We start from the raw sequence: 14,623 nt of genomic DNA, 5'->3' as shown, positions 1-14,623 counted from the left end.
TATTCCCCACGCACTCGGACGGCACTGGAGCTAAATCCAACCCATCCCCCTCCCCAGAGCACATGCCACGATTGTCTTCCATGATCCCCTCCCCCGTTATTCCATTGTGTGTATCGGAGACCCCCCCGCCGCCCCATGTGTTTAAGTAAGTGCGCCAGAGAGAGAGAGAGAGAGAGAGAGAGAGAGAGAGAGAGAGAAGAAGGGAAAGAGGCATCTCGTTCGTAGAGTTTAGAATGTCCGGCGGGCCCCCGTGCCTCCGATTGAGACCCCATCCCCATCCCCCACCCATCCCTGATTGAGTTGAATTGGAGAGAAGAGACAAGAGAGAAGGAAGGCTCAGCAACCCATTCGAAACGGGCGGATATATATACCACTGGAGCCGTGCCAAGCGCCGCCCTCCTCCTTCTTCTCCCTCTTGCTCTCCGCGGCATTCGTCCTACGTAGCAGAGTGTCTCTTCTCGCCACCCCCATCCCCCCATCCCCCACCCACCCATTAGCCAGCCTCCGGTCGTTATTGCATTCCCTTCGCTCCTTCTTTCTTGGCATTTCCCCACGTTAGGAAGTTAGGAAGTCATGTCCGACATGACAAAAGACAACTACCCCCGCCGCGGCAGCAACAACAACAACATCGACATCAAGTACCACCTCCCCTCCTACGCAGACACGGCCAAACGCAGACCAAGCGACCTCCTCGCCCGCCGCCGCTCCTTCTCCTTCGCCTCCCTCACCGGCTCCTCCCGCGGATTCCTCAACCTCTTCCTCTTCCTCAACCTCGGTCTCTGGGCCCTCGCCTTCATCCTCTTTGACACCGGCTACATCTCCCTCGGAAGCCCTCGTCGGTTCCGCGACGCCTACTATGAAGATGATGAATCATCCACCACCCCACCGACAACAATCCGCACACATAACAAGATTCCCGTTCAACTCTCGGGAACATGGGGTTCAACCACACCCCCACCCCTCCGCTGCAAATCCCCCGCGGGCTCCACCCAACAACACCTCCCCGCAGGCCGCCACTACCTCGTCGACCTGCACGATGTCAACCCCTCGGCCTTGGCAACCCTCGAGACCCTCACATCCTTCTCCGAGATCGAATCCTACATCACGGAGGCCGGAATGACCCTCCTCGGATCCTCGTCCCATAAATTCGAGTGTGGGGGTATGACCGCCGTCTTCCTCCTCTCCGAATCCCACGTCAGTATCCACACATGGCCCGAGAACAGGTTTGTCGCCCTCGACGTCTACACCTGCGGCGCGGGGGATCCAGGGAACATTGTCAACCGCTTCGAAAAGTTACTCCAACCGGGCAAGACGGTCAAAACGTACGTCGAGAGGGGCACGATGCACCATGTGACGAAGGACACGCCCACCCCGCAACACATCATCGCCGACAAATCCTCCTCCTTATCCACTTCCCTCACCCAAGTCCCCCAAATCGTCCCACCACCCACCCTCGGCCACGCCCGCGACTTTACCCTCGCCCTCTCCCCGCCCTCTGTCCCATACACTGCCCACCTCTGCATCAACGCAGACACCCTCACCGACGACTGCACCCTCCTCCGCCACGCCACGATCCTCGCGGACGTCACATCCCCTTACCAACGCATCGAGATCGTCGACACGCAGAGCTTTGGACGGTGTATGTTGCTTGACCGCGTGGTGCAGTTCTGTGAGAGTGACAATCACGTGTATACGGAGGGGATGGTGGGGAGGGTCATGAAGGGGTACACGGGGAGTGGAGCGCCGCGACGTATCACCCCTTCTACTGATATGAAGAAGGTGAAGACGATCGAGGCGGGAAAGACGACGACGGTGGATGGAAAGGTGGTTGAAGATGACGAGGATGATGAAGACGACTGGGCCGCCCGCCACGAAAACAAAGTCCCCTCGGAAGGCCTCAACATCTTTATGATCGGTGGTGGTGATGGTACGTACCCACAATCCCCTCCCCCCCCCCCCCCCCCCCCGCTCTTCTCCTTTTCTTTCACTTACTAATCAATCCCACCATTCTCACAGGCTGGGTAGCATCGCACCTCCTGGACAACCACACGCCGCTGATCAACCGCATAACGCTGATCGACATTGACGCGCACGTCACCAACCTCACCCGCACATTCTTCGCCCCCGCGGGCGCCTCCAACTCCTTCACGCACCCCAAAGTCTCCTGGCACCACACCGACGCCGCGGCGTACCTCACCATGCACATGGACACCCTTTCCTCCCAGTTCGACATCGTGCTGATCGACTGCACCGACAACACCGCCGAGAGCGCCAAGGTGCTGTACACCGCGGAGCTGTACGCGAACGTGGTCAAGATCCTCAAGAAGGGGGGGAAGGTGGTGCAGCAGATGAACACGGACGAGGAGGAGTACAAGGGGTTCATGCGCGGGGTGGAGAGGACGTGGGGCGCGGTCGGGTTGGGCGGGGTGGAGAGGTGGAGGGAGTGGGTGCCGAGTTTTGGGGGGATGAGTGTTTTTTGGATGGGTGAGAAGGTTTAACCGTCAGTGAGACGTCCCCCTTGCTTTGGAGATATCGGCGTATGGCGTTGGCTGGACCCACACCACACTATATATAGAGCAGTCCACCTTTTTTCTTCTTGTACATTGCCATCCCGGACATCCGCTACTGCACATACACTCTTTCTCGTCCTCTGTACATACATATATATATACACCACCCACCTTGGCGCGTAACGAATACAGTTGCATTCACTTCATTTCAGTATTCGAAAGGCATACTCGGCGCTCGTCGTCCCTTACTCACAAAACACCTTTAACATCCGCGGCCGCACACGGATCCAGGCGCAAAGCGAACGAAAGCATGTCCCCCGCGAAGCCTTCGCACTTCCCTCACCCCCCTCACAGACTTCGTACGTTGCGCTTCCGATTTTCTACCCCCGCGCGCAAAACATCCGTGCTGCGTTACACTTGCGGTATAGAGTATGCCCTGCCGACCCGGCCCCGGCTGCCCAAGCCGCAAAAAGCCCCAAATCCAATCCGGGACGCTGACTGTAGCCGCCCATCTCCGTGCCCAACCCGTCCCCGTCGGCCATACCCGCGTGTTGTTGAACGTGGGCCCCGCACTCGCTCACATCTCCCACGGGGTTGCGGAATCCACAAGGGGAGTATCTCGACCCTCGTAGAGTATTCCGCGGCCTGTATTGATCAACGGGAAAACAGCGGTGTTATCCAGCACGTCTTTCATGGTAGATTGAACCGGGACCACAGTCCCCCACGAACACGCCATGAGTTCGCAGCGGGGGGATGTCGGGGTCGTACCAATGCACCCCCCGGATCCGTCTAGCATCTCGGGGTGTTGGTTCCACCTCCCTTCCTTGCTACCCGCACTCTCGGCGGATTGCCCCGTCCGTGATTCCGGGCTATGCGGGGCATCGAAGAGGGGGTGTTACAACAGGGTTGGCAAGCAACGGGGGTCTTGCAGCCAGCGCCACAACTCTGTCGCTATTCTTGTGAGGTATGGCGGTCATCATAAACGATTTCGAACGAAAGACTAATGGATAAACGATGAGCGCCATACGCGACCCGCGGTCGGAGGTCACGTATGGGGCCAGTCTTCGCCGAATATCTCACGGCCGCCGGTCGGGGTCGGGGGCCGATCCTGTCGAGATCCCGTCGAAACTTCCTTGCGAAACAGGGGGGGCCCTAGCGCGACAGAACATCATCTAGTACGCCAAAACACCCAGCCAAGAAAGACAGGATCCCCTCCCCCCCCCCCCGCCCCCCTGCCAAGTCAGCCTGCCGCTTTCCCCTTCGTCGGCGTACCCCCCGTTCTCATTCCACACTCATACGCTTCACTCATGAGATTGGAAACGCCCGTTCCTTGCGTATCCATCACCCGAACCGTTAAAAACCCATCTGCGTTCGCCAACAGCGGGGTCGGGGGTTCTCCATCGTCCGATTTGCCGGTGAAAAAAAAACTACGCGTCCAATATATACACCGTACATACAGTACATCCCCCGCATCCCCAAAAAAGAACCCCCAAAACGCGTCCAAAACGGGGTGTATTCGCTGATTCCAGCTCACGTATACGCGGACAAACAGCGATCCAGATGCGCGTTCACCGCCGCCAGGTTGCGCGGGTCCGGGAAGGGGTGGGCGCAGACGGGGCATGTCGACGTGGCCTCGTTCCCGCTCTGCTGTGATGGTGTTGCCGGGGACGTATTCGACGTCGGGGCGGCGGGGGTGGACACGACCCATTTGCGGATGCCTGTGCGTTCGGGTTGGTTCGCTGCAGCGGTTGCGGAGGGATTCGTCGCGGGTGGGACCGGGTCGAGGTTATCAGGGTTCAACGGCGGGTCGTGGGTATGGTTTGGGTTACCGAGCGACTCGTCCAGACACCGCCCGACATGCTCGTTCATCGCGCGTTCGGCCGCCTCGTCGCCTTTCTCAACCCCATCCGGTGCTTCCATGCCCTTGCCGTTGCTTAGGCCACGGAACAGGAAGACTTTCCCGCAGACCGGACACGTCGGGTGGGTGGCAGAGTCTCCGTTTTCGTCAGCGTCCAACTTACGTTTTTTGTTGCGGGTGGTGTTCTCCGCTGCGTCGTCGTCGTCGTGGTCGTCGTCAGGATCCCCGTGTCTGGCCGCCGGACCTCCATGTGGGTCGACCTCGGAATCGAGCACCAGGAACTTGACGATCCCAAACTCGCGTTCCCGTTTCCGTTCCGCGTCGGCGTCACGTATGATGGGCGCAAAGAAGCCCGCCGTCGTCCGTCCCACCGCGCGGTTGATCACCCCGCTCTCTCCCTGCTCCTCATCTCCCTCCCGCCCTTCGGCCTGTTCATCGGCTCCGTGCGGCGACGACTCGGCAGGCCCGGGATGGAGCGACCGTACAGCCAGTTTCGACATGCTCAGCCCCATCAACCTCAACTTCATTCCTCCTCCCCCCTTCATCATCGCCTCCCACTCCCGATCCAACAACCCCCTCGCAACACGTTCGATGTCCCCGCGTTTCCATACAAAGCGTTCCAGAGTCTTTGCCCGACTCCAGGATCTGAAGTCGGCGCTTTTCAACTTGAGTGTGACACGCAGCCCTTTCCTGTTGGCCTGGCGCAGATCCTCCTCCAGCAGGCTCGCCAGATGCCCGATCTTGGCATACATCTCCTCGCGGGTTGCGATCGGCGCAAAGGTGCGTTCCACTCCAATACTCTTCCGCTCCCCTGCGTTCTCGCCATCCGATGGAGCGGGTGATGGCGGCAACCCAAGCGCCGTCCGTGCGCAGAACGCAAAGAAAATGGGCGAAAACAGCTTATATATCAACACCAACTCCCTCCTCATCTCCCCACACGTGCGGATCCCCAGTGCGTTCAATATCCGTTCATTCACTCTCCCGATCCCCGGTACTTTTCTGATCTGAAGGGATTCGACGAAAGCTGGGACGGCGGCGGGTGTGAGGACGTACTGCCCGTTGGGTTTATTGAGGTCCGAGCAGACTTTCGCGAGGGGTTTTGTCGGGGCGATTCCGGCGGAGGCTGTTAGGCCTGTTGTTGTGAATATATCGGTTCGGAGCTGTTGGACGATTTCCGAGGGTGTTTGAGTAGGATGGGCGGTGAGGTAAGGCGTGAGGTCGAGGGTGGCTTCGTCGAGGGACATGGATACAAAGTGTGGGTCGTATTTCGCAAAGACTTGGCGGACGACGGTGCTTACGCGGGTATATTTCTCAAAGCTCGGTTTGACGATGACCAACCGGGGACAGAGTTTACGGGCGATGTATCCTGGCATAGCGGACCGAACGCCGTATTTGCGGGCCTCGTAATTCGCCGTTGTCAGCATGCCGATGCTGCCGACGGCCATGGGTAAGTGTTTGAGGTGGGGTTGGTCGAGTTCCTCTACCGAGGCGTAGAAGGCGTCCATGTCGACGCAGACGATTGTTCGCGGGGGTTGGAGGGCGGCGGCAGAGAGGAGGGTGGAGGTGTAGGAGGCGATGTAAGATTGTTCGCGGGTGAGGGAGGGGAGGGAGCGGATGTGAGTTGCGAGACGGGTGTAGTGGGTTATTTTGGAGGTGAGGAGGGCGTCGCGGCGTTGTTGGTCCAAAAAGAAGGGTGTGCCCTGCGGGAAGATTTGGTTCGTGGGTCCATCAATGTATCCAGCAATCACTTTCCAAATCGCCAACACCCTCTACGATAATACCTTTGAAGCCTCATAGATAATCTCCTGTATCCGCTCCTTGTCCACATGCTGCGTTCCAGCCTTGTTGGGGTTGATCAGCAACCGGGCTTTCACATTGTCTTCGGACTGCTTTTCCTTCTCCTGGTCGTTCTGCTGGTTCCGTATCGCCCCGTCTCTCTGTTGCATATGCCTTCCCGTGTCGTTGATGGATATCGTATGGGTATCGTCTACCACCATCGTATGTGATGCGGAGGGCTCGCCGTTAACGCCATTCGCCAAGATGTCGCCATGCCCATCCCCATGTCGCTCCCACCGCACATCCTCCTCCATCACATCACAGTCTATCCGCCCGTCGCTCTGCATATACTCCTCTTCGGCCATGTAGCGACCCGCGTCGTCCATTTGCACCTCGTTGGCGTCGTCCTTGTACTCCTCCTCGTAGTCGTTGTGGGTGGCCTCATGTTCGCTTCCGAGTTCCGGCGCGTCAAAGTCCAAGGGGTGGTCGCGGCAGTGCTCTTTTAGGTGGAGGTAGTTGGGCTCGCTACGGAAGTGGGTTGTCTCGTAGTCAGTGCTGTGGGTGGGAATAGGGGTGGCCGTTGCTGGTGGTGGTGGGTGGAGTGCCATTATTACCTGTTACCGTATTATCCTCGTGCGCTGGGGCTCGCCCAGTTCAAATTGAGCAGCGCAAACACTCCCGCAGGCGCAGGGGGACATGGGCGGAGGAGTCACTGTGAGTCACTCCCATGAGTCACTGTGACTCCTCCAGAATGAATCCCATTTGGCCGCTCTTATTCTTGTTGTGGCCAATGTGATGCGACTCCCTTTTGGACCGCGTCACACGAGCAACATACGCGCCATCACAGTACTACGGAAATCTCAGAAAAGGGTTAGGGTTAGGACACCCTGGCTTTCTTATGGGCATGTCAACTGGGGCGCTGACGGATATCCTGTGGAGTCGACGTGATGCCGCTTGCGGGCATGTCTGTCAGACTCTGTCTGGGCTTGGAACGTCGCTGGATCAATCATCCATGCTTGATGACCCCCCGTGCACGTCAAGGCCAACGTCAATTTCAAAAGTGCACGTCAAACAATTACAATATCAATTTCAATTGGGGTGAAAGAAAAAACAAGAAGCTCGATCTAAATTCACTCAAGGGGTCGCCGGGGCAATGGCGCGGGTAGGCCCGAGTGAACAGTTTCCACAGCGATCGATTTGATTCACGGGCAAAAAAAGTGTAAACGGGAGCGTATGCGCGGGAAGCGGTTCGTTAATGATGTCAAGACACCCGCAGAAAGTCCAGTGCCCCTCCTATTTCGAATAACCCAATATCCAATATTTTTGGGTTGAGAAGGCTATCGGAGTGCATTGGAGACCTGCCGGTTGACGGGCACTGTCGCAGTATAGACCAGGGTGTCTGCGTATGTACAGTATTTCCCCTCTTACGCGCGCGCTGGGACACGTTTCTTGGAAGTGATCGGCAGTGGGAGATATCTGGGCCAACAATACGCAAGACAACGAACACACATAAACATCCCCCAAATCCCCTTCCCACACCATTCCCAGAGCGCCTTCTTTTGCCCCCTCGCTGTTTCCACCAGCACCTTCGTATTGGGAGAGGAACCGCTCGCCGGCACAGAACCGCTCGACGTTACCCTCACGTTACCTTACCTTAGCAAGCGTGACACGACAGTTGGACACCCTGCACCGGCTTTCGTCAGCATACGGTTTTTTTCTCTTCACAACACTCTGCACGAACGGACTGCGACTGCGGCCACTGGCGTTGGTTGGGACTTGCGTGCCCGAGAGTGACTGAGTGCATCGTCGGGGAACTGTACCACTTCGGAATTGCAATTCACACTCCGACGGAACCGACTTGAACACGGGCCATTCACTTTGGCGGTCGTGTAGAGACCACGTACGTTACAGAGGTGAGTGACAGCCAGTGGGTTAGTTACGTTGGGTGCCTATTTACTTCCGTGAGAGTTGTTGGCGTTATGTTACTTTCAAGTTTGAGCTTCGTATTCGCATAAGTATTTGGTGACCCCACAAGCACCGCTAATTACTCTTAGTCTCCCCTCTCGCAGCAATCGCCGTGCGCGCGCGTCACTCCACCCAAACCCCCTCGAAGGCCCAGGCCAGAACACCCCCCCAACTGCTGCCTGCTCATCGCCAACCACAACTCCCCTTCCCTTCCCCCAACCCCCCTTCGCCAACTCGCAAGCGTACCTAGTGCGTGAGGGTCCGTCTGCGCCTGCCCTATCCCACCCAACAACCCTCCGGCAACGAGCAGCAGCAAACACCCGGAGTTTGGCCTCGCTTCCCCGTGTTGATTCTCGCACGCGTACAAGATACCCCCCACCGCCCCAAATCACATCGACGAGGAAACACTCCCCACTCGTCCCGAGCAATATCCTCGTTTTTGGCCCAAACCCCGTCTATCCTTACCACAGAAGATTGCGAAATCTCCGACGACCCCGAAAATCTCAAATCACCGAACGCGCGAATCTCGATTTCCAAGCCCCCGACGAACATCTTGCAACGGATATCGCCCAATCCTCCATCCCTTCCGCCCCACACCCCTATCCGACGTTTTCTTTTTTGGAATATCCCTGGCGGACAAAAAAAACGAACAAACTTTTCTTGGGTTCACTACTGAGTGACACCAATTTTGCTCCCCAAAGCGTGACAGACGGAATAAACACCCTCGGTGCTCGATTTCCCATTATCCGCTCGCTTCTCTTCTGTTCTGTCGCCGGCGACTGTACACCCACCGACCCTACCCGAAGCGTAATTTATAACGCCCATATACCCCGCCCCGCCACAACGGTTGATTTGACAGTACCAGTCGATTCTTTGTCACCTACGCGCTATCAACTTTTTTGGGGATAACTGCCTCAAAAGAAACAGTCCGCGCATACCATGTCCACCAAAAAAAACCTCCCACGCAACCTTGTCGGCGCCCTCGGGGACCCCGGCAGCATCAAATCCGTGCCTCCCCCCAGCACATCCTCGACCGCCGCGGCACCGTCCTCCACCGCCCCCTCCACATCCTCGACCTCCGGCCCGGTCATCAACGGCGTGCACCTGATGAACGAACCCGACTCGACAAAGATCATCAGTGTACCCGCTAATGATGGACGTACGGGGGAGAGCATCGAGCTGCAGTATACGGGGTATAAGGTGATTGGGAATGGATCGTTTGGGGTCGTGTTTCAGGCGCAGCTGCTTCCGGGACGGGAACAGGTTGCTATTAAGAAGGTTTTGCAGGATAAGAGGTTTAAGGTATGTTTCCGGCAACTTAATTTTGGTTTTGCGAAGGGTGTTTTTTGTTTTTCGCCTGTTTGTGTGTATGTCTTCTGTTCGCCGCCCAACACCCCGATTAAACCCGACGACTCTCTTCATTTATTAGAACCGCGAACTCCAAATCATGCGTCTCCTCGACCACCGCAACATCTGCTCCCTCAAGGCCTTCTTCTACTCCAACGGCGACAAAAAGGACGAGCTGTTCCTTAACCTCACCTTAGAGTATATCCCCGAGACGATATACAAGGCCTCCAGACACCATTCCAAGGCCAAGCAGACTATGCCCATGTTGCTTATTAAGGTGCGTCAAAAAGTCGCCATGGGGGAAGGTTCAGTTTAGCGGAGTGATACTGATAGGGATTGGATTTTTTCGTAGTTGTATATGTACCAGCTGTTCAGATCGCTGGCGTATATCCATTGCTTGGGGGTTTGTCATCGTGATATTAAGCCTCAGAATCTGGTAAGTCTCGTCTCATTATCGTTCCCTCTCTCTCCCTGTGTCTCATCATCGTGCACCTGCTAACTTGGTCTATGACCCCCTATTTCTTTTGCAGCTCCTAGACCCACACTCAGGCGTCCTGAAGCTGTGCGATTTCGGCTCGGCCAAGATCCTGGTCAAGGACGAGCCGAACGTGTCGTACATCTGCTCGAGGTATTACCGCGCACCTGAGCTTATTTTTGGCGCGACGGATTATTCTGTTAGCATCGGTACGTAAAAAAAACCCCCACCGTCCGCTAAGCTCCCCACACCTCCTTCATGAACACCCCTCGTCAAAAATATCTCCATCCGCTGACTCTGTTCCCGCCAAATGTATACTCACTCCCATTATGAACTTTCAGATATATGGTCCACAGGCTGCGTAATGGCCGAACTAATGCTCGGCGCGCCCATCTTCCCCGGCGAATCGGGCGTCGACCAACTCGTAGAAATCATCAAAGTCCTCGGCACCCCGACCCGCGAGCAGATCAAGAGCATGAACCGCAACTACACCGATTATAAGTTTCCGCAGATTAAGGCTAGTCCGTGGCAAAAGGTGCGTGCGGAACTCACACACCTCCCGTCCTGTCCTTTTTTCGATCTATCCCCGCGGGGAGTGTCTCGTACATTTTACTTTCCATCGTCCCCTTCGCGTGGGGGGTATCACCCTTCCCCAATCAACAACTGACGATATTTTGGCGGCCATCGCTATCGCCCATCCTACCCCCGCAGACCTTCCGCGCAAAACCTACCACCCCCGAATCCCTCGACCTGATCGCCAAGCTCCTCGAATACACGCCCCTGAACCGCCTCACCGCCATCGAAGCCCTCGCCCACAACTTCTTTGACGAGCTGCGTGATCCGAACACGCGCATGCCCAACGGGAAGGAGTTACCCCAGCTGTTTGATTTCAGTCCCATGGGTGAGTCCCATCACACACTCTCCTTGTGGGGCGTTCGGTGATATGTGACCGGGGGAATTATTTTTTGCGATGGCTGAATTTGCGAATTTGTTTTTTTTTTGCAATCTTTAGAATTGTCGATCCAGCCGGACTTGAACCGCGCACTGGTCCCGCCCCACGCGGAGGCCGCGCTGCGCGCCCGCGGTATCGAGCTGGATACGTTTGTGCCGGTGAAGATCGAGCGGCCTACCTTGAATGACTGAGACAAAAAAAAATTTCGTCATCCCGGGTTTCCAAACTTCCAGAGGAAGATTGGGAGGGCTGAGAGGGGGCACGCGGGGAGTGAGTGAGAGATTATATAGATGGGGACACCACCACCTCCTCCTTGGGATGAACATGAACCACCCACCCACCCACCCCCCCCGTCTCGCATTTTTGTATTCATCGTTACACCCGCCTCGCTCCCGCCCCCCCCCCCCCCCCCCTGACGATGGAGGAAGGGAGAGTGGAGCGGGGTTTTTGTTAAACCTTTTGTGTTTTTTTTTTGCCCTTTTTGTCGCCTTCTTCTTTTTTTTTGTTAAGTGTTTTCTTGAAAGAAAAATGCAGAGGTCTCTTTTGAAAGATGTTTGCTGGTTTTTTTGGGGGGCTGACGTACTGTAGGAGCGATGTAACCGCGCGGGATGAGATTGGAGGGTTGCGTATGGGCCACCGAACGCCTGCAAAAAAGGTTGCCAAGAACAACAAAAGTCGTACGGACGCCATGCGTTGGTGTTCATGTGCTAATAGGATACGGACAAGCTGGGGCCGAGAGCGCATAGATCGCGCAACGCATGAGAAGGGGCCCGCATGCGGCAGGGGATAATCAGCTACGTTGCTCATCATCGACGCCGGAACGGTTTGGGGACATCAAGTAGATATCCCCGTCGCCGTGCGGCGACGGTAAGCCACTCTCGTTGGTTACTGGTCAGATGTGGGCCGCCTCCTGGATGAGGTCGCTAGGCACAGCCCACTCACATGTTTTGCGAGCCGTTGCATCCCACCGGATTGTTTTCATGCAGTGCTAGTATGCCGCATCTACACCCGTCTGATGCGTGCACCTCCATCCTCTGAACGTCCTGTCCATGCAATCAGATATCTACTGCCGGGGTGCCGTCTTCATCAGACGAACTAAATCCATGGGGATGGATGATGTTAGGAAAAATGAACGATTTGCATGGGTGGGAATGACACATCCATGGTGCAATGTCGCCGGGTTCAAGGTTTCGCTACGTTCTGATGTGTACTATATCCCGCGCTGTACCTTCTGCCAGCGACGAATACGCTCGACATTCCGCACATGCGGTCCACACCCGGCGTTTGATGCCTCAATGGGCCGGGTTTGAGGGCCTTAAATAATCCCGACGGCTTATTACTTAATCCAAGCTCCTGTTCGACATGTTGGGTATTTGCACGTTTTCTCATTCCTGGAGGGCGTACAGTAGATGTGCGAGGAGATGTGCAGGGAATGACCAACGGGACGGCACACGGACGGCAAGTTGAGGAGACCGCACCCGGCCGACAGTGAGACACAGTCCCGTCGCAGTCTTGGTGCTTGGTATTGACATCGTTCAGTGAACTTGTTCGTGGTTCGCCAGCGCGACGAAGCTCTGCACGAGCCGCGTGGGACAAAACGATGCTGGCGGGACCCTTCCTCCATCTTGTAAAAGTTCCTCCATTTCGTAACGGAGTGAACTTGACAGGTGGCCATGTCCTCCAGGCGACAATGGCGCTCGACTTTCGAGAGAAGGTGTTGTGTATTCTCACTGCACTGAATGGACTCCGTTCGGAGGTTACTAAGCAACCTCCTCCTCGTCCATAGACTCTAGAGGACTACGTTTCTCGTCCAGAGCACACAGGATGGCCTTGGCCGAACCTCCGAACGCGTATGATCTAACGCGTGTTTTGGCTGCACGCGCCTTTCCAACTCCGACTCGCGCTTCCCACATCTGCCCGGCGGACGTCAGATAGGTCCATTATGTAGCGGTGGACGCTCTCCTGCACATCCGCGCATCCATGAGACATCCCACGGTGCCATGCCTATCCGAACTCTTCTGGAAAGGCTTTGCGGAGCTTTTTGAGAAGAAAAGGTGAGGCAACGTACCAGGCCAGTCCACGTAACTCTGGCGGCGGGATAGGTATGCGAGCATCCGATGGGACGTATTGCCGCGAGTATCCCCACTCCACGCTTTCTTGTGCGCGCCCCACATGTCGGGTGATTCCACGCTGGCAATACGTCACGGGGTTGCGTTGCGAGTAAACCCGAGCGCACTCCGCGCTTGTCCCGCAATGGTGGTTTCCTCGGATTGAACCCTACATCGGTTTCCGGAGCGCCCTTTTAACGGATCGCAAAACAGCTGCAGAGGCGCGCTGATTTGCTACTGCGGGTCGATTTCCGGGCGCCCAGTATGGCCGTTTGACGAGCGTAGGCCATGTTGACCGGAGATACATCGCAGTTTTTCAAAGCACTCGCCCAGGACCCAGCTTACGGAGAACATCCGGTCCAGATTCAGCGATATGCAAGGTCTCGGTGCGCTTCGTGTTGACTCCGCCCGCGCAACCAGGTATGTGTTTGCCGCTGCCCAGGGAGCCCTTTGCGTTGTCGAGAAAGAGTAGAGATTGATAAGTCGTCGGAGAGCTTTTCGTTTACGCGTCTTGGAAAGAACGCGTCTTACGTATGTACTGTACGCGGTGTCCGAATTCCCCGGAGCCCATGATCGAATGTCCGATTCCCAGTCTGCTCGCACGCCCGCCGTGGATAGAAAGGCGCAACATGCGGCGGCGGTCGCATGTTTCCTGGCGAGGAGTCGTACGACACCTTTGAGTGACCCGATTCTATGTGAAAGGCCTCATATCCATGTCTGCGATCCACGCAGTGCGATGAAGAAGGATGTATTCCGTCCGTCGACCTGTTTTGCCTCACCACGAACCCACGAACCCCTCAGTGGCGGCGGGGAATCTCTTTTGTGGGAGCATTTGCTTGCGGGTCCGGTTTATCTTCGAGACCATGGAGGAGCAACGAAGTAGTCGATCCGAAAATCGGAAGTAAAAAGAAATCCGGGGAAGAGGAGCAAAGACCCTCCTCCTTAAATGCCCCGGGTCCTAACACCAACGCGGGTTTGTCAACTGGAAGCCACACACGCAGAGGCTCATGCGTCCACTTCCCGTCCTACATACGCACATCTAGTGGGGGTTATTGGGATAGAGGTGCTCAGCTTCCCGCGTAAGACGGGTCCCAATGTCACAAAAAATGCCGCACGGCTGCGCTCCCCGTCTCGCTGTCGGTTCGCGCTGTCGAATCTGCTGCGCCGGCATCACTTACTGTCGAGTGTAAATAGCATATGCAGAAACTACAAACACTTGCAATCAATGAATCATAACATTTCTTCCTGATTCTCGCCGTCGTTTCCTTCGAGACATAGGACGACTCACTTGCTCATGAATCTAGCCCGGCAATTTCTGTTCCCAGCAACATGGTTACAGATTCACTTGCCCACCCATGTGGGGCCTGGCCATTGACAGAGTTGCTGATAAAGCTCGGCAGACGGCGCCAATGGCGGTCGGATGGGTCCGGGTGCCGGTAGTTCATTTGACGGTGCAATCACCCGGTGTGCTGGCAACCTCTGGGCAACTAGTCTGAAAGCATCTCGGCCGTTACGCTGTTGAAATACGGCACATTGGTAGATCTAGATTTCTTGTTGCTTCATTCCCTTGAGGACTTCCTCAGAATGGGACGATATGCAAGTCATGTGGAAGGGGTCACGGAAAATGGCGGT

General features: G+C 56.2%; 3 protein-coding genes across 3 annotated transcripts; 2 read left to right on the top strand and 1 right to left on the bottom strand.

Annotated features, from left to right (window-relative positions):
• Nucleotides 1–431: 431 nt before the first annotated feature.
• EV422DRAFT_208843 (uncharacterized protein) lies at nt 432–2,659 on the top strand. The gene is made up of 2 exons (XM_053065361.1): nt 432–1,927; nt 2,017–2,659. Exons 1-2 carry the CDS (start codon nt 574–576, stop codon nt 2,496–2,498), a joined length of 1,836 nt encoding a protein of 611 aa, XP_052922833.1. The 5' UTR covers nt 432–573; the 3' UTR covers nt 2,499–2,659.
• A 1,083-nt stretch (nt 2,660–3,742) lies between these two features.
• On the bottom strand, nt 3,743–6,788 carry EV422DRAFT_540253 (uncharacterized protein). The gene is made up of 2 exons (XM_053071128.1): nt 6,150–6,788; nt 3,743–6,068 (listed from the first exon to the last, which is right to left on the bottom strand). The coding sequence occupies exons 1-2, from the start codon at nt 6,750–6,752 to the stop codon at nt 4,041–4,043; spliced, it is 2,631 nt and encodes an 876-aa protein (XP_052922832.1). The 5' UTR covers nt 6,753–6,788; the 3' UTR covers nt 3,743–4,040.
• A 2,067-nt stretch (nt 6,789–8,855) lies between these two features.
• EV422DRAFT_208757 (kinase-like domain-containing protein) lies at nt 8,856–11,083 on the top strand. Its single transcript, XM_053065360.1, has 7 exons — nt 8,856–9,411; nt 9,539–9,733; nt 9,809–9,892; nt 9,987–10,140; nt 10,273–10,466; nt 10,643–10,832; nt 10,944–11,083. Exons 1-7 carry the CDS (start codon nt 9,049–9,051, stop codon nt 11,072–11,074), a joined length of 1,311 nt encoding a protein of 436 aa, XP_052922831.1. The 5' UTR covers nt 8,856–9,048; the 3' UTR covers nt 11,075–11,083.
• The last annotated feature ends 3,540 nt before the right edge of the window (nt 11,084–14,623 follow it).

This window comes from Fimicolochytrium jonesii, assembly GCF_025526975.1.
Source record: "Fimicolochytrium jonesii strain JEL569 chromosome Unknown EV422scaffold_25, whole genome shotgun sequence".
Lineage (NCBI taxonomy): Eukaryota > Fungi > Chytridiomycota > Chytridiomycetes > Spizellomycetales > Powellomycetaceae > Fimicolochytrium > Fimicolochytrium jonesii.
The sequence above is the reverse complement of the archived record's forward strand: the minus strand, read 5'-3'. Positions and strand labels throughout refer to the sequence as shown.